We start from the raw sequence: 23,433 nt of genomic DNA, 5'->3' as shown, positions 1-23,433 counted from the left end.
ACACGGTGCAGCTCAAGGGGGGGTTAGTGCACTTTAAGTGAAAGTGAAAGTGAAATGGAAAGTGAATCACTTTTTTCATGTTAGAGTGTTAGATATAAAGTGCAACGGAAAACACTTTCCTATGGTAGTGCCAAAAAACAAAATGTAGTGCAAACAAAAGAATGAGTTACTTTTTCTAATATACATAAATAGATCATATACATAAATACAGTTAATAAAACCTAAACAAACATGATTACTTTTATAATAAGTAATTTAACGTAATATTAGAATATTTTAATATAATAACTAATAGAATAAGATATTTCATTAATAAATTAAAATAGATTTTAGTTTAATCTAAATTAATACAATAATTATGTGTTAAAATTAATTGGTATATTATTTAATTATAAAAGTAAATAACTTAAGCAAAAACATTAACAGTAATGGATAATAAATAAATTAGTTTATTAATAACATAAGATAAATTTTGATATAGTATAAATGAATAATATAATTACATAAAATTCAAAATCATTAGTTTAATTAATTATTAAAATAAAATAATTAAAAAATACTTGATCAAATGCTTACTTTAATAATATTTTAATTATCACTCTTACATAATTAATTTAATATAGTAATAATAGTAATGGATGCAATAAATAAATTATTTTATTAATAACATGAGATAGATTTTAATATAGTATAAATTAATAATATAATTACATAAAATTCAAAATCATTAGTTTAATTAACTATAAAAAATAAAAATATCCTAGAAAACTAAAAATAATTATTATTTTAATTAACTAGAAAAATACAAAAAATATAAGTTTAATTAGCTTTAAAATTAAAAAATATTATTATTAGTTTAATAAACTATAAATCTAGAAATTACACTCTAAACCCCAAATCCTGAAATTATCCCTAAACACCCTAAAAACCCCGAAATTACCTTGTGAATTTTGGGGGAAATCGAAGCCAAATGGAGGAAAATTAAGGGAAATCAAATCGGAATGGGAGAAATCGAAGCCGAAATGGGAGAAGTCGAAAAAAGTTTGAGAAGAGAGGGGAAAGCAGAGAAGGAGAAGCGAGAGGCAAGAGAGAGGCCAGGACACAGAGACGTGAGAGAGGGCCAAGAGGTGAGAGAGAGCACGAGAGTTGAGAGGGAAGCCCAAGACGCAAAAATGGGAAAGAGGGCTGAGTGGGAGCACGGGAGAGAGGGAAGCTTGAGAGAGCATGGGACGCAGAGGGCAGAGAGACAAGAAAGCGTTGAGCGTGAAGGAAAGCGAATAAACTAGTTTATCTACTTGAACTTACTCTGGTTGTAGGCTACTATAACAAGTTCAAGTGAATGAAAAGAATAATCACTTTCACTTTCATTTGAAATCGTGTGACACTACATGGGGGGGTTAGTCCAAAATGAATTACACATGAATTACTCCCACATTACTCTGTTCATTCGATTAGGCCCTTAGTCCAAAATGATATCCTCTTCATTTGAATAACATCAGGTAACGTGGTAAGGCAAAAACAAGTGAATTAGGTTTCATACCTATTTTGCGAGTCATCCACATGAATCGCGTGTGGGACGAGTTTCTCCTCCACTCCCCCCCCCCCCCCCCCCCCCCAACGAAGGAAAAAATTTCCTCCCAAATTTTTTTTCTCCCGCTCGGCCTTCCTACCCCGAAGTTTTGGTTCCCTCTATCTTCTCCCTCTCGACCTCCGTCGCAGAGCACGAGAGGCCGAGCCTTTGCCGTAGAGCCTCTCGGCCTCCCTCTTTTCTCCCTCTCGGTATACCATTGGAGCGCCCGCCTCCGTCGCCGTTGCCCGCTGGCCCGCCGTAGTCTCCTGCCATTATCGGTGCTAAGGAAGACAACGCGTACCGTGAGGAAGACGAAGTGATTTAATTTTTTCTAAGTTAGGAAAAATTAAACCATTGTCATAAAAATAATAATCCATATTTTTTATTTATAAAATAATTATTTTTATTTATTCAATATATTAATTTTATAATTACTGTATTAAATTAGTGATTTAATAGTCATAATTAAAATATTTTTAAAATAAATATTTGATAAAAAATTTTGGTTTAATTATCCCATTGCTATAATTAATTAAACCAATGGTTTTAAATTTTTTGATAATATATTATTAATTAATAATACAAAAAAAATATTATGTTGTTGACAAAATAATATATTTATTTATTTATTATATTAATTTTTCTATTACTGTATTATTTTAGTGGTTTTAATGTTAAAATATATCTTATGTTATTAAAAAAATAATTTATTTCTGTATTACATTCGATTATGTTATTTTTTTCTTTTATTTAATTTATAATAAACTGTAATTATTAAGTAATATAATATAGTCTTTCATCAATTAGTTTATTAACATATTTTAATACTACACATTAAATCACTTATAAGTATAGTAACCATATTTATTTTGGTTAATTATATGTTTAAGCATATGTTCTATACTAATACCCAAGGATAAATTGAAATTGAATCAATTCATTTATGAATGAATTGAAATCTTCACTTCGTTTCAAGTTCATTGTCCAATCAGATGTGGGGGCATACGTGCCCGTCTTTGTTTGTTTTGTTTTTGTTTTGTGTAATAAAATGACAGCGTTAGTCATATCATTGGGAAATGAGATAAGCAGTCGACTGTCAGTGATGATTCCAAGCTGAACGTGGAACACGAGGAAATGTCAATTACGTTGATTTCTCGGAGAAACTGTCTAAAGGGTGAAGGACCAGTTGAGAAACACGAATAGATACTTGCTTGTTCTGTCATTGCACAAAAACAATTCCATGCGTCAATCCAAGCCACTCATTGCTGGACCGAAAATATCATTTTCCCCAGAGGGAGAGTTGCAGGGGGAAGAGGGAGAGGCCAGGAAACTAAAGTCATCAACCATCACTACTTTTAGCAATGGTGTCCTTTTCCTCGTTTAACTGATGGTGAAGCCTTCCCCCATTATTGCACGGCACAGACTTTCCCATGCTTGCACAGCACAACCTGTCCAATGTAGGTACACGCGTGTTACACGATGCCCCTCTTCTATTTGCTTTTTCGAGTTTGAAACTAAAGAGAATCTACAACAGAGTAAGAGTCACAATTTGAAACGATCACAAATTCTATCAAACTCTTATCTTTTATCTCTATCAAAAACTACTAATAATTTGATCAAATGTTTTATAATATATGGAGGAGAACGTTACAATAGTCCCTCTATGACTCAGAACTGGATCAGATGCTACCAGCCTCATAAGAATTTGATGGAAAGAAAGAAACGTGGTTCGAGGATTTTTGCAGGACATCAGTTCCCACTAACCATTGGTCTGTTCTATCCGACAATGTCCTGCCTGATCTCCAAATGTGATCAGATATTCTTCAACTATGACTACTAATTGCCCGGTTGCCCACAAGTTGAATATCGCCAGGGCAAACCAAATGGCCAGCAATCATATTTCAACTATTTCAAATAATATAGTCTAGCCAAATAGCTCTTTGCCCATTTCCAAGTCAGAAACAGTTCATGATATCCTGAAACAAACAGTTTGTCTCCAACTTCAGTTGGTGGTGTTTCATGCACATCTGCCCATACACGAAGAAAATGATTTCACATCCATCAGCCCATCAAGTAGGCAGCTTCGTCTCACCTGACTTCTTATGATCAGTTAACAAACTTACATTGGGTATTTCATCGTTGGAAGTGACCAAACTTAATTTTTTCTTGGTTTGACAATGATAATTCTTAGAATCAGCACTTTCTGAGTCCATTGGCTTCATGCTGTTGTTCCAACAATGATCTTCAGTCTCCCTGTTCTCCTTTCCATCCTTACTCCTATACCATGAGTCCAAAATCTGTAACAGTGAGCTATCTTCTTGAGTTTGACCCTTTCCTTCTCCTTCGTTTCCAACCAAGACCAGGTTATCATCCTCTGAATCTGAAAAATCTTCATCAGAAAACAGAGACTCATTTTTGAAGTTAACTTGGTGATCTACTTCTGGGATCCTGGCCCCATTGCCCCCACAATCTGCACCATTTGCTGAGGCACCTGTCTTTGAGACGGGTCCAAGCTCCTCCCAAACAGACTCAGTGTCTGTTGACACGTTCACATCATTAATTCTCCTTGACATGTAGGAAGCTTCACTTCCATTCTGACTTGTACTTTCTAAGACAGAATGAAGCAATTCTCCCTTGGAATCTGTCTTTGTAACTTTAATATCAGGATATATGACATTATTTTCCACCTTGACCCCAGGTATTGTTTGCAAAAGAGAGACAAGCTTAGGATAACCAGCCATTTGGTAATCTAGAACATAGCCATACCTTTCATAGAACAGTGGTTTGAATGAACCCAACTTGAGGGTCACAGGCTGAGGGCATTTCTTAAAAATCTCCTCAAGAAGTTGTCTGCAGTCGGATATTATCTGCTGTCTTGACCTATCGAAAGGTTTCTTAATGTTCTTGTCAACCCCAGAAGTTTTGGGTGAACAAGCTTCCAGAAGGTTTTCAGTGGTAGCAAAACCATAGAAAACACAATCAAGCTTTTTATTAAATTCACTCTCAAACTGGATGTTAACATCCTCCACCTTGATAACAGCAGCACCATGTTGGTTTTTATTCAACCAAGATTTCAACTCTATGAGATTCTGGGGTGGCTTCCCGATAAGATTTCCCCCAAGAGATGAATTAGACAACTTACTTGAAAAGATAGAACTTAACCCGTTTGACATATTGGGAGTAGTGCACTTCCTTTTAGAAGGAAGCACAAGTTTAAAAGGGAAAAACAGAGAGGAATATTCCTCCACCCATTTCTTCTCAATAATTAACATATCAATTAATCGAGAAAGACAATGTGGGTTAAGAGGCTTCAAGATCAGAGGCCCTTCCTTTTGCAGCTCTTGTGCTAGCTGGTCCCTATAAAAGAAATTAAAAAGAAGTTAAACATACAAACCTTCTACCAGTATTTGCAACCAGAGAACAACACATATACAAAACATGATCAATACATGTTTTGATATAGAAATGAATTACTAAGATTAAAACATGCAGGAGAAAAAACAACGCTACGCCATATGTTTTACAACAAACCGGCTCCAAAAAGTATTCACTAGAGAGTGGATTCTGAAAGAGCTTCAGGTTGTACATTTTGAAACTATAAACCAATTCAATTCAAATTGGATTTCCTTCTCAAAATCAGCACAAATGTTGTTTATTAGATGCTTAAGAATGTGCATAGGACAAACGGTATCAACATCTTGATTATCTAAAGGTTCCGACCAACACTGCATGTTTCAAAACTATTTCCAATTGTTTAGACACAAACTTCCTTTTACAAGATACAATAAAAGAAATAGTAAACGAAAAGAGAACAAAAAATAGAAGCTTTGTCTCAAAGAATGGAAAACAACACGAGAAGTTTATTAAAAAGAAAGTGAATGGTGGACTCCTCTATTTTCAAGACCATCTGCTCCGAGCCCAGGATACTAGAGCAAAACACAAGCATCTCAAGGGTGATTTTCTAAAGTGAAACCATTCAATAATATTAAGAATTTTACAGTCAAGCCCCAAACCAATTAGTGGCGCTAAAGCCTAGATGTAGTCCCATTGACACTTCAGACCTGAGTACAGGAGAAAAAACAAAGGGAGCATTATCCTGAGCAATCACATCAAAATATAAGAGATCATTTCCTCAATGTTGGCAATATCATTGAGGAGACTGACAACCGTTGGCAATCCTTCAGCTTTTAAGTGGCAATGGCAAGATCTGGTGCTTATTTTCTTTTCTTTCCTTCAGCTTTTTGTCTTCATCATGTCCAAGACACTGCTCATATATCTCCTAACCAGTAAGATATTCGCTAATGTCTGGTAAAAGGAACCCCAAACCGCTACTGGTTGGACCATCAGTTATACACTTGGTATAACATTTGGGCTAAAGAGTGCCATAAAAGACAGGATTTCCTATTACATAAATTTCTTCAATAGGTTGGTGGATGTGAAGAGAAGTCCCAATAGGTAGAAAAATGAAAATACAGTAACTACATCAAAACACGTTGACTTGATACAGTTCTCATTCCACTATACACACAAATGAGAAGAGTGCAAGAAGCTAAAATGCACTTTACGGACAAATGTTTGAATGTTTAAATCAAGTACTGCAAGATGATGTGAACGTCCATGTAAGGATCATGAAGGTCTAAGACTAGCGGCATCAAACACAAGGACATCAAAGATACCTGCTTCTTGATCGTGAAACAAGAGCAAACCCCTTTGCAGTGCACAAAAATGATTCTAAGTCATCCCAAAAGTAATTGTTGCTGAACAGTTCTTGATTTTCAGATTGAGAGTTAGTCTTCTTGACATGTTTTTGACCTTGTATGGTGTTCGTATTTGCCCCTTCTAGGGTTTTGTCAATATACAGAACATTTTGATCTCCTCTATCTCCCCTACTTTTCCAAAGTTTAAAACTTCTTACAACCCAATTATAAAAACCTGCACTTGAGGTGGGTTTCTCATCAAAACTTTGAGAGATTCCCACATCCATACCCAAGTCCTTTGAAGAAGAGGAATTTGAAGAGGCAGCTGAGGCATCAGCTAAATTAAGAGCTTTTTCATTGACACCTTTTTCATTAGTATCTACCTTCTCATTTTCTAATTGGATTCTGTCACCCTTGCCGAAATCATTAACATTCTCATGAGAATTATGACTTTTACACCCAAACCAAGTTCTCCACATTTTTCGAAAAGTTCCCTCTTCAACAAGAATCTCGGGTTGAACCTCAACCTCTTCAAGCTTAGGGGAAGGCACTTCTTCCTGTTTCAGTTGACAAGATTTTGTTGTTGATCCACTCCCCCTAATGTCCAAATGTATTGGGCCGTCCTCACCCCTAATGGTACTTGACGCACTTATGGGTGGCTTGGAGTGGATCTCAACAGGCTGACACATTTTAGGTTTCTCCTCGGATATGGATGGCTGACCTTCAAATGAAGAGCAATTATCTTTCCAACCATTACAATTTTCCACATGGTAAGGTGGCTTTAGACCAGATTGTCCTTCAGAAGCCTTCACATGGAACCCATATACTAATGGCGGCCCTTCACCAGCAGGATTCTGTTCAACCTTTAAAACATTTGGCAAAGCCAAAAGAAACTTTGAAAACTTCTTGTAGCCAAAGAAGTCCTTGTCTATAGCCACATTGCTTTTCTCCAACTCCTGACGAAGCAATGAAATAGTAATCCCATCAGGATAAGATGTCAGCATTTGCCGGATCCTATTCACCAATGTTTTAGGAATTGAGCGAGGCTGCTCTAGAAATTCTTCAAGTTCTGCACTGGCAAAAGGATCTTCTAGAGGTCCCTTATAATGACCATACCAAGATGCATACGATCCATCAGGAGGATAGTTAAAGTGTCTTCCAATCAGATTCTCCCCACGAACAATTCCATTCCATTGCCACATAATACTTGCAGCACTGCTTAGAACACCTAAAGCTCCAACAGTGCTAGCAAGTAATATATTGTAGTTACTCATCCTCAAACGATGGAGAACATTTGCGAAGTCCCTATCTCCAGATATTAAAAAAAGATGAGCTGGGGGAGGGTTTTGAGTTGCCCAATGTATGAGGTCAACTAGAAGAGATCTGTCAGCACTGTTCTTTCCACCTGCAATAGAAGCACAACATACAGGATGTATTAGCAATTGTAGATATTAGAACAAAAGACAGAGTCACTAGAAACCAATGTTTTAGTAACTTGAGCTCAATTCAACCAAAAAAAGATCTAATAAGTGCCTCTCGTCTTAACCTATTCCTAGAAAAAGTCAGCCTCACCAAGCACATTGCATGTTAGAGTGAAAAAGTAAATCATAGACTTGGTAAAAACAAAGAGTTAACCTAATTGTGCAAATTAAAAATGAAGCAGTATTCAACCTTAGAAAGCTCAAAAAGAAAGATACGAGGATCCGAGAAAGGATATTAACTGTTGGGGACGTGAGTGAGGGATATCCCGGTGGAAGCGAGAGCCTCCTGCTTGGCTCTAGAGAGTTGTGACACATCACCGAACGCATTGATCGTCACGGGGCCCTTGATGCCGTTAGCACGGAGAGCCGACGTGATCCTCTGCGCAACAAGGAACACATTTACACCAGCGGGAACGGAGCAGTTCTCGAAGTCCCACCATACGGAAACCTTCACTGTGCGGCTATCGTCATCGTGCTGGCTCCTCCAAGAAGAATAATGAGGGAGACGAGATGGGTCAGACGAGAATGAAACTGTCGCCCTTTTTGCTCTGGGATACTCTGCCACAAGGGAATGCAATAAGAGGATATGGGATCGGAGGGAAGAAGAAGAAGGAGAAGAGAACGAGAGGCGGCAGAGAGGAGTTGCTCTAGTCAGAGTTTTCCTCATGGTGAGATGGAACGGGAATTACGACTGGGAAGGGAGGCCTAGGAACGGAGAAAGCATTTCCAGAGGAGGAAACGCACTGATAACAGCAGTTCGGGGAGGGCTTAAACCCTGAAGCCTGGAAGAGAACCCACGTACAGTGAGAGAGCATAAACCCTACAAATAAGTGACCAGCGAGCCCGTCATCGAAGAAGGAACTTTGTGGGAGTGGCTAGCCCTTATGATGGATCCATTTGTTCTACGCCCACTTCTCTATGCTGGAACTATGCTGGAACTATGCTGGAACAATGCGATAGCTAGCCAAGGTGCATCCTTTTCAAATGGCAAAAAAACATATCAATAACTATCTCGCAATTGGAAGCACAAAAAACATGATTTAGCTAACTATCTCGCAATTGGAAAAGCCTACAAGAACTTCGACAAAATTTGTTTCATTGCTTGGAAGCCCCTAAAACATTATTTGGTTAAATAACCCCATAGTTGGAAAAGTCTACTGTAATTTTTGACAAAATTCATTTCTCTACTTGAAGGTGCCTAAATCAAGTCTTTGCTTAGTCAATATGCCCTAAAAAAAAACGAAAAAGGTAGATTTATTTAGCCTTGGATTTCTTCAACCTTGGGTGGATTTCTTAAGTCTTGGGCCTTAGGTTGATTTCTTCATCCTCAATAGATCGATTTCTTAGGCCTAAATTAGATTTCTTTGCCTTAAGAGGATTTCTTAGCCTTGGGTGGATTCCTTTATCTTGGGAATAAGTCCTCACCTTAAAGTGAAATTGGTGGAGCACCCTGAATGCTTTTCATTCTACTCTAGCATGTGGCTAAATGTTACCTGGTAAGGAGCAAGTCAAATAAAACCAAACAAATCCCTTAAGAGGGAATGGCAAATCTGCAACAAAAGAAGTCATAAAGAAGTTAAAAAGAAAAAAGAAAAATAAAAGAAGAGGACTTTAAAAAAACTAAAAAAAAAAAAAAAAAAAAAGGAAGAGCTTAATGCATGAACTGTAAATAGGTCTTTCACGCAGATGCAATCAGACGTGGTCTAGAAGCCATACGCAAGGCACACAAATGAATTCTAGAAACATAAGAACAAGAAAAAAAAACACGAACAAGAACAAGAACAAGCAGAAGAAGAAGAAGAAGAAGAATAACAACACCAAGAACAAGAAGTAAGGAAGAACAAGAACAAAAAGAGTGCACGTAATGACTGACTATCCCAACAAAATAAGTGCAAAGTTCTTAGATGTTTTTCTGAGTATCAACTGGCTCATCAATTTATCAGAAAAAAAAAAAAGTTCAAGTTGGCGAGTAGGGAGACTATGGTCTGTAGAAAATTGACGGAAAAAAGTCACAATGAACAAAATGATGGAAGACTGAAAATAATTTTGATTACAAAATGTGATTAGAACGAGTGAAAAAAACTGGAACTAAGATATAAAGAGTACAAGCACACAATGAACCGCAACCTAAGGCAACTCGTTCAATTCTATACCATCTTATACTTCCTCACATCTTTAACTGTTGTCACCTAACTTTGACCATCAAATCCGAATTGAGCCAAGATGGTAAACACCAAGCTAGATAACCACGGTCAGTCTAATGCGAAGAAATCAAATGCCCAATTCATAATGAATCAAGATTCCTCACCTACTATTCAGCTTTTTATTTATATTATCTTCCTTTCTCACCGACAAGTGATTGCACAGAACAATTCATTTTGAACACTCAAGCATGAGGAACGAGAAAAGTCATCTGCAAGATTTACAACAACATGAAAAAGAATTGAAAACAGAAATCAAAGATAAAAAGAAAAGCTCTAAATTATACACAACTTGTACGCAAATGCAATGATCAAAATAATGCCACTCAAAATAACCAATGAGCAAAATATAAAAAGAGTCATTGATCACTTTTTAAACCTAGTATACACTGAGCAAGATGTGTTAAGTAAGGTTCAGCATGTGAACTGTTGCTTAAAAGGGGCCCTAGACTCCGTAGTTCAGTATTAAATTCCTTCTCAAACTTCCTGCAATTGGAAAAACAAAACAAGTTAACGAAGTTAACTTTTTCAAACCAAACAGTTTCATTGCTTTCCTCCATCTTACATGACAGAGTCGGTGACCGTTGTGTTTTCTGCAGCTAGTTTTAGCAACACAAATTTTTGCCTTGATCTCCTTGGCTTAGATGTTCCCCGTCCGGAAGTATCATTAGTGGGGTCAGTTTTGGGGATGAAGATTGATGGTATCAACCTCTGAATTGCAGCAGCATACTGAAGGCATATATTTTTCAGTTTCTCCACCTTCTGCAACAAGTTTTTCCAGGTGTGAAGTTTTTGTAAAGAGCCTTGTAAGATAAAAAAATCGACAAAGGTCTCTCTGAAAGCCTTGAATTTCCAAAATTTATAAGCATGGGAAAACAGTAATAATTTCCAAAAAAAATAAGACCGTCCTATAATAAGGAGAAACACATGCAAGTTTGTCAAAAGAATCATGTTCATGAGTATAGCAGAGACATGATTGGGCAATTAACAACCATGAGGCTGCAATAAAACTGCCATCCCATTAGGCTTCTGTAAGTTCTTGCTCAACATGGCTATATTCATGACCTAAAGTCAAGAAGCATTAAGTGTAACCAAGGTTTTCGGACGCAGGATTGGGACCCAACTCAGATTCCCCAATTCCCAAGTCAGATAGGGCATGTCGGGTTAACACACCCAATTCAGCTGCCAGCAATATCTACATTTTGATATATATATAGTATAAGCTAAATATATAAATGATTTTTGGGACATAAACTTAGTGTGAATGGAAAAACTGTTTGAGAATTGAGAAAATGTGTGGTAGGTTGATTAATGATTATTAATTATTAATTAAAGTTATTCGTTATAACTTATCATGCATATTATATTGTCATTACTATTATTATATACTTTTACTTGACAGCAACCTATTATATTGTTAATCATTAAAAAAAATTGAACCCTATTAATTATTAATAATTTCTATAGACAAATTAATTTTTACCTTACAACCTTATGCATCCAACTTATGTATCACACATTGCAATTGTTAACGTTAGTAAGTTATTATTATTTTTTATGTATTATTTTCATTACAATTCTTGTCACTTAATATTTAATAATAGACCATTATCAATTCTTGTTAAAGTTAGTAATTGGTTGTTACTTTTTTTTAACTATAGGAGACTAAGAGTCCTATCAATCATTACTCATTATCCATTAACTACTAACATATAAACCAATTACTTTTATTTCATGTTGTTATTTTTTTATATTAATTCATCAATTATAACCACCATTAATGATTAACCCTTATTAGCCTTTAATCAATACTATTTTATTTGCGATAAAGACCTCAACATCTAAAAGTTGCATATAAAAATATCAATAAATATTCAATAATAAGTAGTAGTATATATTATATTTGTGATTATTAACAAATAGCATTAGATTATTTTTCCTAATAGCAGTATAGATTGTTAATAATTATTAATAAGTATAGACACAGCAATGTAAATTCATTTGTGACTAAGTCTGTTAATAATAATTAAATAGTAATTATAACATTGGATAATCATTGATTAATAGTAAAATATTATTAAATCTATGATAATCATTGACTAATAAGTCTTTAAGCCCGAAACAAGCTTCAGGGTCCCCCCTCCCCCAAACTCCAAAATTTCCACATGGATCTAGTTAGCAAGGATTCAAATAGAAACAAATTTAACATTAAAAGACATTAAATAATACATGCAACATAAATCAAGGCATATTAAATTCATTCCCTAACATAGGCTTAGGAAAAATGAACAAAAGCAAACGATAGTGTTAGTTTTATGCCTGAGTCTGTCAGGAGGAAGACCAGTGTCAGGAGGAAGAAGAAATGGGAAAGGAGATGCCCAATCTGCAGGTCGGCCACAATCCAACAACAGGGAGGTTCCGGCAATGAAGCTCCAGTGCAAACAACACAGGAAACAGCAAGATCTCATCGAAAAATGAAGAGAAACAGGAAGAAATAGAGGATACTGCTAAATCAGAGGCAACATCGCCAGAAAACACCGAACTTCAGCACAGAAATTCGAGTAGGATGGGATGGAAGGGGAGCAACAGCATGAGAGATGGAGATTGGATCAGGAACCCTGGAACCACTCCAATCCTGTGCCCGACTATCTATTTCCAGCACCCTGACCCAAATTGTAGACTTCAAATGTAGGGTCAACCCGGCCAAGTCGCAAGTCGACCTGCCGAGTCGTAAAACCATGGGTAACTGCTGCAAATTATCTGAAGTTACTGCATTGCCAGAGGCAAAACCAACAAAAACATGCTCAAACATGACAACTCATAAAACTTCAGAACAACAGTAGACTGAGGTCACAGCAATACAAGTTAGATGTCCATCTGAGTAAAATGTCAACTGTGATTGAAATTCAAGTACAATGAACATAGATGATAAAAAGCCTGAGCATCACTGACCTTCAGAAGTTCAGGCAAAAGGAGCAAGCATTCTTTCAGACATTTCTCAAGGAAAAAGTCGTGGTATTGGATCACCTGTCACAAGTCATTACTTTAGAGCTCACTACTAAAAACAACTTAGCTCAAACAATTATGAAAAAGGAAATGTTCTGACCTCATCTATGCTCTTGGCATACTGAAGTCTGTCATTCATTACATGCCAATTAGGTTCAAGTACCTGAAAACTCTATAATAAGATAAAGAAGCAACCTTTTTTTTTATATGCAAAGAACTAAACAGACCCATCTTATTATGACAAAACTTGCCTCAAATGTCAAATAGTGTAACAGGCTGTTAATAAACTTCAGCATGCTGCGGCAGAGCAGTGAAGATCGAGAAATGGCTGTCCCAAATGTATTATGAGCACGGACCCCCTGTTAGGTTTTCATTTAGTCATATTTTAAAATATAGCAAATTCACCCCACACAGTATGAAAAATGAAAAAACAAGGATGTGTGTGTGTGGGTGTGGGGGGGGGGGGGGGGGGGGGAGGTGTGTGTGGAGTTGTGGTGTGGATGTGTGAGAGAGAGTGTGTAAGTGAAAGAAATCTGCTTACTTGATGTACTTGCCATGCTCCACAAAGCTGGCGATTGACATGTTCACAATGAAATAGGAAGCGAAAAATCAACTGATATTTTGTCAAAGATTTTCTTGAGATAACAAGTGAAACAGGCCAGTGCACCTATTCTCAATCAATGTAAAACCAGATGTTAGTACAGGAAAAGAGTGTCATGGCTTAAAAAGGATAATAAAAATAAGTATAAATGACAACCTTGTAACTAAGAGAAAAGGTTTCAAGGCCTGTAATGCTCATCTGCTCAATCTGATCACTACTGTCCTTTACAATTTTGACTTCAGACGTATGAAGCAGTAGATTCTTCACACCTGATTCCAGATCCTTGAGTGTGCTCAATCGATTAAGTAAGGATGACCGCTCCTGGATAAAAAAGATGACATGCAATAAATGGGTGAAAGGTAGTCGTTGTTTTAAAAAAAAAAAAAGGCAGTTCTCCTTTAGTTTAAAACCAAGTAGAAATGTAAGACCAAAAAGAGACCCCTTTCGGCAAAGAGAAATCACTTACAACACAGCACGTCAACTCCTCATGACAAGGGTCTGATGCAGCAGCTGTTGTCCTCAAGGCTATGTCTAGGAGAGACTTTGTTTTTTACATACACGGCAAAGGATTTTTAAAGTCACTAAACTTATGATCGAGGAAAGGACAAATAAGACTATTCTCCTTCAACAACTTTTATTTACTCTCAAAGAATTAGCCTAAGACATGAAGTATACATACAACTCCAGAATGGTGAGACTTTTTACCCACAAATATTTTCTCTCAAAATGTCCAAGCCTAAACAGACATTCAGGCTACGGACACAGAGCATGCACGCATGTGTAACAGTGAACACATATATGGGCCACTAAACCGAAATCTCTAGTACCATGTTGAAGCTGGAGCACTTCCTCCCAAAAAGACCAGCTTCAAGAAGGAGGCTTTTTAGCAACTAAAAAGCACACTAAGCTCCAGGACCAAACCGATTTGGAAAAAGTTGCCCTCAACAACTTCACTAACCCTCTGACAACTAATCTGAGTTGTGGAGCAGATGTACGCTTATAGAATTGTGGGAACTTACCTGTAGTTTCTCCACAGATATTTCATCAGGTCGTTTAATAAGCTCATCACGTGCTATGTCCATAAAATGAACCAAGAAGTCACCCTATAAGCGGCCCAGTAAACCAAAAGATGTCAAGAAAATCTTTTAAAATGCTTGTTATAACAGTATTGAAATACATATACATATACATACATGTGTATTATACAGACTGCACACACACTCCCTACCTGATCGAGAAGAAGGTAGCGCTTTAAGGAACGCAATTTGCTCATGAGATCATACTGGAAGAAATAACAATAAGATCCAACTAAGATGATTGTCATAACAATCAGCATTTGATGCACGTAAAATATATTATAAAACAACAAAATAGCATGAACAGAAACCAACAAAACCTTGGATTTTATAAGATTCAAGAGTTCACCGCTTGCAATATCATATGCAGCTTTTATGCGCTCAAGATAATGATGGTTTGACCCAAAGCTCATTAACTGTGAATTTTCTGATAAAGGAACCTAATCCATGAAAGTGCAATTAGATTATGAGAAATGCACGGGAAGCGGGGTATCAGGGAGAGAGGTTAGACTGTTAACAAACAAAACAACAAAGTAAAACCTGCACACTGTGTCCACACTCTCTCATCACATTCAAATATTTTCCAGTGATCAAGATTGTCTCTGAAGCACTTAAAAGAAAGCTAGGAATGCCATCCTTGAGGCTATAACGCTGTTGCCAATACTTGGCATCATAATCCTGAGTGAGACTCTCCTGTCAAAGTTAAGGATATAATTATATCATAAGAAAGCCTGAAGAGAGAGCCCAAGCACTTTGCTAAGTAATTTTATGCCAAGAATTTGAGTTGGATACCTTTTGCAGCAATTTGTTCTCTGAGATGAAGAATTCACCATAAGGATCATCAATTATACCTTCATATACCCACCTAACAGAGAAAAAGTCAAAACGATTAAAAATGATATCTGGAAGAGTTTACACTAGATAAATCTATTAGAATGCTTCCTGCACGATGAGTATAATGATAACCTCTCTAATATGCGGAGATAAGCAGTACTAGCACATTGGGTCATCTTCTCCAGCAAAGCCCTCACAGCATTGTCACCAGCCATTGCCTTAGCCTGTAATTGGCAAACACATTTTAAAACATCCTAGTAAGTAGAAGAGCAAGTTCAATCGCCCCATTAGAATTCCTAGTAAGTAGAAGAGCAAGTTCAATCGCCCCATTAGAATTTCTAGGGAAAAAGATAAGAAATAATAATAATAATAATAATAATTTAATATTAGAAAAAGGAAAAGAATTTAGCAGGAATTTGGTTTATTAGTAGAACGACCAAATAATCAAGATGTCATTTTTATTGCTGTTATAAATTTATTAGGGATGCAGTTATCAGTGAAACAATTTGGACTCTGTACGTCAAATCAAGAGAACAGTTGAGAAATACATTCACCACAGCTTGTGTCATTAGGAGATTTTATTTATCTATTTATTTTTATTATATTCTTAACAAAAGGAGATTTTATTATTTTGTAACAAGTTGAGCATGTTAAATATATATGCTCCAACTTGAGGGGCAGTGCTGAATTATATCTTGTATGAGGACATATTTGCCTTGTAACATAATAGGTGTAGTTTTATGTTGTAAAAAGAAGGTATCTTAGACTTCTTAAGTGATAAAAAAGAAGAAGAAAAATCAACTAATTAAGTTCTATTGCACGGAGTTGAGTTTTGTTTTTCTCTATGCAGAGTTTAACTTCTCACTTCAGGTTTATCATCTTCATGGGGTAATAATTTCACCAAACTCAGCCATAGGGACAAGGTTGCAATTAAGTGACAATTTCACTTTCTACACAAGTATATCAACAATAGCTACATAGGCCCTACTTTAAATTACAGTTAGGTCAAAAACAATGTGCGCAAACACAATACCAGAGAATGTGATAAAGTCTGCAATTAAACCAAAGATATACAGCAAAATTCCAACGAGAGGGATACTTTCAGCCAATTGAAGGATGACACAAGCAATAGGTCATAGAATAGGGTGTGCATAGTGAGAAAGAAGTCAATAGTACTTTAGCAAGCCCTCATGGGGCAGAAATTAGACATAATACTGCTTAATCAGCAGCAAGAACCATCGACATAGGGGTTTTGGCAGGAAAGAACACAAAAAGACGAAATTTTTACCAACCAAACCACACCAGACTTGAAATCCCTTAGCTTATGAGATCGTAGGCTTCAAGAGAGAAGATAGACGCTTCGAATGCTGGTACTATAGACCGATCTACTCTGACACCATGTGAAGAATTGAAAGAAATAGGGTTGGTTGAGAGTGAGAGGAGAAATAGGGAAAGGGAGGAGGCGACTTTTGGAGAAGTCGTGAGTTTCTGGATTAGGGGAAAAGCAAGAGCCCCCTAATCCTTTTATTAACTTGAGTGAGTTGAAGAGGAAAAGACTCCTCTACCATTCTAACATGTACACCTTATATTTCCATATATAGAAGTCCAAAAATTATGAAAATTGGACCATAGCCACTTCTAAACCGTATGAAACTAACGAAACTCTTCTAGATACAATCACACTAATGTGAAACAATGCAACAACCCTTCCAATACACTTAACATACACAATAAGACTCATCCAAATGGGATTTCATTGTCTATCACTAGCAGGTGCTGCCACTGACCTTCCTTGTGCATGAAGAAACAAGTAACCAAGTGACTATCAAACCTTTCACCTACAAAGCTCCTCCAAGTTCTCTTGGACTAACTCATTTCTTATTTGTTTATTCCTAATCTTAATAACTTTCCAACTGTTGGATTGCGCCTCCGGATCCATCCAAAATTGCTAGCCACTTAAGAGGCTTATTACTTAATCTTATAACCCATTAACTTTTCTTCTTATTTATAATGTGGAACTTTTTTTCCTCAACACTCCCTCGTGTCTAGGTTTATACATAATGGATCTCAGATGTAGGTACAAACTCCCAATAGAGCAAACAATACACAGACTCCCACCTCATGGAGCCCACAACACACAGACTCTTACCTCATGGAACTCACAACACCCAAATAACCTAGGGAACACAAACTAGGCCTCGGCCCACACACACACACACACACTCTTTTTTTTTTTTATGACTCTAATACCACTGTTAGATTGAGCTCCCGATTTAATCCAAAAATAACTAGTCATTTCGGAAGCCCATTTGTCAATATTATAACCAATTAATTTTTCTTTCGATTTCTCAATGTGGGACTTTTTCCCACTCTACACCAACTTAACTAATTCTATGTTTCAAATAAATTCATTATATCATGCAAATAAGCAAAAGAAATAGGAGTGCATTTAATTAAGCCAAATCAAAAAAATCTAGTAAGGAAAATTTTTCAAATGTCCATAAGTAACATATGGTTTACCATGTGTTATAAAAAAATGTATACATATGCGTTACCTGGTTTTGCAAGAGGTTAAGAACAGCTGATCCTGAACAATTGTCAGTCAAGGCCTTCTCTATCACAGTGGACAGGGCATGCATAGATCCCATCATTGGCTGTAATGGAAAAGAAAAGAATGCAATCAACATATTTTTTCTTTTTCTTTTTCCTTCATCAGTTATTAAGTTTTAACCATCAATGTGGAATTAAGACCAGATTTAACCTGACAGAAAAACCATAACCCTTGTATGGAAAGTCTTCCAAGTCGAAATTGATGTTCAAGTTGTGCCACCATGGCTTGATAATCCTGCAATTCAGAAAATTGTCTAATGTGGCCTGAGCTGCATCTATGTGTTAGAAGTCAGAAGCCAATTGGTATTTCACCACCTAATATAGAGTTATGATCCAAATGAACTGGAACTATCACCCAACCATTTTCAATGGCATAAACACCCAACTGCACAAAGAGATATAAAAAGGAAGCATAAATTTCAGGTCAACAAGAACCAACCACAAGAATAGCCCTGAGTGCAGCTGCAAATGCATGATTAACCAGACCCTTCTTGAAATGGGATCTTGACTCAACAAAATGAGAAATCACCACGAAATTTTCGCACAAAGGGAATATTCGTTTCGCCAATTCCTGCATGAAAACATCCCCGATCTCATTTCTAGCAACAAACTTAAGACTACAGCAATCATTTGGAGAAACTTAATGCCTTACCTGGAGTGTGAAATCTGCAGATGCATCAACATGAAAGGTAACATGACCTTCCTTCCCACGAATTCTTTTTGTTGAAATATATCGTCCCTCAATACCAACCAATGCAGATAGCAGATCATCAATAACCAGGAGCTCCTGACAATTTTTTGTAAAATATCAAGAAAATAGATCCTAAAGATGAAAAACAAACTTAAACTCCACAATTTTAAAAGGTAGGAAACAAACAATATTCTAAGGCTTCAAAAGGAATGGTAACAAGTAGCATGCAGGGTCTGCAGTTTTTGTTATCAAAAAGAATAAAAACAGAAAGCTACCTTCTAAGTGAGCAAACTGCGCATGTTTGTGTGTCAGTTGGTGGGGGTTGTGAAACAAAAAGGGTGAGAAAGAGGTAGTAAAGAAACTATAATGAGAAAGAACAAAAGAGAGAAAATACATCAGGATAACTTCAAAACTAAGTGGAGATTTGGTCTGCCATGTCAAACATGTCAGCTTGACTAATAGGCCTAGACGCTTCGAAAACATTAACTGAAAACCAGAATGCTTTTGCATACTGAATACTCCTTTCAATTTTGAACTGAGGTATCTTGCACAGTGCAAACACCCATCTAGTGACAACAGTAGAATTCATACTTCTCGCATAGCATAGCATATCAAGACCAAATTCAACCTTACTTCTAGTAAGAGGAAAAGGAGGTTGGACTCAAGTTCATCACCTTGGCTATGCTCAACTTTTTCTTCTAAAGAAAAGTCACATTGTTTACAAAAATGTTATTACATTATTATATTACAATGATACCATTATCACCCATTTATCATTAAAATTTATTAAATATTGAAACAATAAATGAACATCAATAACGGATGCATGCATAAAAAATAAATGTACAATAAGAAGAATTTTTTTTAAATCATTTAATTCAAATTTTGATGGTTAAATTAAAAATTAGTTGAACTTAGCTTAGATAGGGTTAGGTCCATAGTCCTTTAATTCCTTCTAATAATTGTTTAGTTGGCATCCCAAAATACCAGCTCTGATTGGAAACTTTCCTTCAAAGGCCCAATGAGGCATATATTTCTGGGTGAGACCTTTTGTACGTGAATTTAGTCCAAATAGAACTCCACACAGCTGCAAAGCTCAATCTCCATAACATTTAATCGTTCAATAGGTATGTTAAGTTGGGTCCAAGGCTCATCCCAAAATGACTAGTCAATCAAATTCCAGAAAGGATCCTCTCAAAAATGAAATTATGCAAAGAATTTCACCTCACTTCTAGAAAAAAGAATAACCTAGATTACCTCCCAACAATACAAGGACTCTATCCAACCTCTAATCCACAAAAATGGAGGACTTTAAGATCCTCAAAGTACAACAGCAGCTTTCGCCTATGAAATAGGAGCAATATAAGCCATTAAGGTCTCATAGTGATCTGCACCAGCACCAACACCACACCAACCAGTTCCTTTCATAAAAAGAAAAGTTGGAGGTTCATAGATTTCACTTCGGGGATGATGTGGGAGGAAGAATACACAGTTGTCTTCATCAACCATTGCATCTGATCCATGGGCTTGAACCACATAAATTTCTCTCTTGAACTCCGTAGCAAGACTTTCTATAGCTATATCATCTCCAAAAGTTGCCACATGGCCCTCCCTATTCTCATCTACGGTTAACAAACCTTCCTCTGTATATTGCAATGTATTAATGTCATATTCATCGTTTGGTGAACTACAAATGGACATGTATTTGGCCCAACTAGGACCATCATCCACGGCAATGCATCTCTCTTTATACATAGACTTTGTAGCCATTTTCCTCAACACCCCTAGGTCAACAAGTTCTTGAATGACTCCATCAAAATTTGGATGGAGCCATTCAAGAACTTGTCGACCTAGGGGCGCTGAGGGAAATGGTTGCAGAGTCTATATATAAACAGAGATGCATTGTCGTGGATGATGGTCCTAGTTGGGCCAAATACATGTCCATTTGTAGTTCACCAGATGATGAATATGACATTATTACATTGCAATATACAGAGGAAGGTTTGTTAACCATAGATGAGAACAGGGAGGGTCATGCGGCAGCTTTTGGAGATGATATAGCTATAGAAAATCTTGCTACAGAGTTCAAGAGAGAAATTTATGTGGTTCAAGCCCATGGATCAGATGTAATGGTTGATGAAGACAATTGTGTATTCTTCCTCCCACATCACCCATAAGTGAAATCTGAGAACCTCCAGCTTTTCTCTTTATGAAAAGAACTGGTTTGTGTGGTGTTGGTGCAAATCACTATGAGCCCTTAATTGCTTATACTGCTCCATCTATTTCATAGGAGAAAGTTGTTGTTGTACTTTGAGGATCTTTTAGTCCTCCATTTTTGTGGATGAGGCCCACATATGTGTACTTGCTTTGATACCATGTAAAGTTGGGTGCCAAGTCCATCCCAAAATGACTAGCCAACTTAGGGTACCTCTTTCCTAACTAATAAACTCAAGATCTTTTGTACTCACTAATCCATGTGGGCCTATTCCTTAACAATGCAAAGGGAAGCACTTGACACAGACAAAAAATAAAAACAGATGAAATAAGAGCACATAATTACTTTTACTCCGACATAAAAGTACATGTCACTCTTTTCGTACCCCACAAACACATGCTAGGAGCTCGATTGAGTATCTACTGTGAAGGTGATCTGGAGTGACACTTTCATCCTGTCAGTCCAGTAAAGCAATAAAACCCAATGACAGGCAATAAGGCTCCAGACACTATTCTCCAATGAGTTGGGAAAGTATGTGCCAGTGACCTGCATTATTGCAAGTTTATATAACCTATTGACCTCACCTCACCAATGGCGGAAACAGTTACTACTTTATCCTAATTGGATTCCATTACATTAAATCACTTGACAACTTCATATTATACTGTCACTCGCATCCTTTCAAGATATCACTTTAAACAAACATAATGACCCCTTATATGAAAGATCAACGATGAATCTCCCAGCCAGCCAATCACAACAGCTTATTACAGCAGACAGAATCCTTCTAATACCTATATCCCACTCCACTCCTGAACCTGATTTTGAAAAATTACCACCATCCTGTATAGTACAAAAAGAAACTTTGCAGAAACCAGAGTCCACTGATCAGTCAACAAGCATTGACCATCTGCTCAAACTCCAAATAATTTCCACAAGCCATTAAGGGCTTAATTGAGTTACTAAATTTGATCAGTAGAAACTGGGTACCAGGGGCAAAATACAAGTAGCAGAGTACATTAAACTGGCAATCAAATGTAGATTGAAAATGAAGCTTGATGGACTATATTAAGTACAAAACCGTGAAGGAGTACACAGGAAAAATGCAAAAAATTCACAGAGCATATAAATTGTACTTGAACAGAAGTTGGATAGGAGCCGATGGGGTTCTGAGAACTTCGCTTGCTGCAAGAGAAAATAAGTATGAGCCAAAGGCTGACTAGCTCAAGAAAGAGAAAAGAAAATTTAGAGGATAAACATCACAAAAGAAAAAGGGAAAAATGTAGACTATCAACAACAGCTAAAGAAGTTGAGTAAAACAGAAATAAAAATTTTAAATTTCAAGTAAACTAGCCAAAAAATAAACGATAAACAGATGACTGAAAAAACATAACTAGAAAGCACTGCGTTCTTAAAAGCAAGATAGTCAACAAACAGCTAAAGAAGTTAAGTAAAACAGAAATAAAAATTTTAAATTTCAAGTAAACTAGCCAAAAAATAAACGATAAACAGATGACTGAAAAAACATAACTAGAAAGCACTGCGTTCTTAAGATAGTCAACAAACATTATTGAAGGCGTGCTAACACTGCATTCTTCGGTAATCTTTTAAATAATCTAAAATTCTGCTGAAAGATCCGCACCTAAAAGTGTCACTTATCTGCGAGACAGTGAATTTTGATTCCTGAAATAGGAGAAGATACAGAGAACACAATAGTTAATCAAAACTTTTTAAAATGCAATTCAGAGGGTTAGACGAGATATCAAGAAAGACGTACCTGATAAAAGTGACCCGTAAGAAAAGGTCGCTCGATGTTCCATCGAGGCGTTGCAGGGCTTGAAGCTGTAGAATCCATGGATGTTGCGGATCTTGAATGGTAAATGAAAATAATGGATCAAATCTTAGTTACCGCGCTGAGTGAGACAATCTCACGAGAATGGTTCAAAACTTCAAAATGAAACTGGATGAAATTCAAACAGGTGGGAGATACGATGGCTTTCTAGACCTGAAAGCTCAAGATAGGAGGCGGGGTTTTTCAGTTTCGTCTTTTCAAAATACACAAGACTCTGCTTGGTCCAAGCGCAAAAGGAAAACGGATTAGGGAAAGAGACTGGCGAAATCAGAGAACGTACTTTCTTGTATGAAAGATGCTATGAAATTTAAATTATTAGTATTGGCATAAAAAAAAGGCCAGAAATATTACATTATTACTTCAATATAGGTTTTGGAATTTTATTACTAGAAATTAGAATATCATTTTTCGGAATTGAATATTTTGAGGTTTATAACTGAAATAATTATGATTTATTAATTAAATTAAATTATATTCTATTAATAATAGATATAGTAATAGAGTTATTATATAAATATTTTGTTATAAATGGGGTCATATATAAAATTAAAATTTTAATTAATTTAAAATAAAATATAAAATTAATTTATTTGAATATG

The 23,433-nt window shown here is 36.4% G+C and overlaps 2 protein-coding genes and 1 pseudogene across 2 annotated transcripts; 1 reads left to right on the top strand and 2 right to left on the bottom strand.

The window, feature by feature from the left end:
* Positions 1-3,215: 3,215 nt before the first annotated feature.
* LOC137959091 (uncharacterized) lies at positions 3,216-9,241 on the bottom strand. The gene is made up of 4 exons (XM_068806389.1): positions 9,174-9,241; positions 7,989-8,724; positions 6,247-7,672; positions 3,216-4,927 (listed from the first exon to the last, which is right to left on the bottom strand). The coding sequence occupies exons 2-4, from the start codon at positions 8,413-8,415 to the stop codon at positions 3,640-3,642; spliced, it is 3,141 nt and encodes a 1,046-aa protein (XP_068662490.1). The 5' UTR covers positions 8,416-8,724; positions 9,174-9,241; the 3' UTR covers positions 3,216-3,639.
* An 816-nt stretch (positions 9,242-10,057) lies between these two features.
* LOC137958877 (gamma-tubulin complex component 2) lies at positions 10,058-23,082 on the bottom strand. Its single transcript, XM_068806070.1, has 21 exons — positions 22,760-23,082; positions 22,625-22,665; positions 22,119-22,167; positions 18,729-18,863; positions 18,516-18,647; positions 18,228-18,311; positions 18,022-18,120; positions 15,599-15,690; positions 15,425-15,497; positions 15,173-15,325; positions 14,953-15,072; positions 14,785-14,838; positions 14,576-14,659; positions 14,023-14,097; positions 13,713-13,877; positions 13,497-13,622; positions 13,207-13,314; positions 13,056-13,118; positions 12,902-12,976; positions 10,515-10,711; positions 10,058-10,435 (listed from the first exon to the last, which is right to left on the bottom strand). Exons 1-21 carry the CDS (start codon positions 22,835-22,837, stop codon positions 10,309-10,311), a joined length of 2,130 nt encoding a protein of 709 aa, XP_068662171.1. The 5' UTR covers positions 22,838-23,082; the 3' UTR covers positions 10,058-10,308.
* On the top strand, positions 20,588-21,081 carry LOC137958878 (uncharacterized; annotated as a pseudogene).
* Positions 23,083-23,433: the final 351 nt, after the last annotated feature.

Source organism: Aristolochia californica, unplaced genomic scaffold, assembly GCF_029961685.1.
Source record: "Aristolochia californica isolate CCGP_79_NKW_82.1479 unplaced genomic scaffold, dmAriCali1.0.hap1 SCAF_3, whole genome shotgun sequence".
In the NCBI taxonomy this organism is placed as follows: Eukaryota; Viridiplantae; Streptophyta; class Magnoliopsida; order Piperales; family Aristolochiaceae; genus Aristolochia; species Aristolochia californica.
Note: the sequence above shows the minus strand (reverse complement) of the source record. Positions and strands in the feature narration are given on the sequence as shown.

Coding starts and splice junctions, on each gene's coding strand:
- LOC137958877 (XM_068806070.1), bottom strand. CDS start 22,837: ATGGATTCTACAGCTTCAAGCCCTGCAACGCCTCGATGGAACATCGAG. Junction 14,660..14,784: donor GCTACCTTCTTCTCGATCAG/GTAGGGAGTGTG, acceptor GGCCGCTTATAG/GGTGACTTCTTGGTTCATTT. Junction 13,315..13,496: donor GAGCATGGCAAGTACATCAA/GTAAGCAGATTT, acceptor AAAACCTAACAG/GGGGTCCGTGCTCATAATAC.
- LOC137959091 (XM_068806389.1), bottom strand. CDS start 8,415: ATGAGGAAAACTCTGACTAGAGCAACTCCTCTCTGCCGCCTCTCGTTC. Junction 7,673..7,988: donor CCTCACTCACGTCCCCAACA/GTTAATATCCTT, acceptor CTTCTATTGCAG/GTGGAAAGAACAGTGCTGAC. Junction 4,928..6,246: donor GTTTCACGATCAAGAAGCAG/GTATCTTTGATG, acceptor TTTCTTTTATAG/GGACCAGCTAGCACAAGAGC.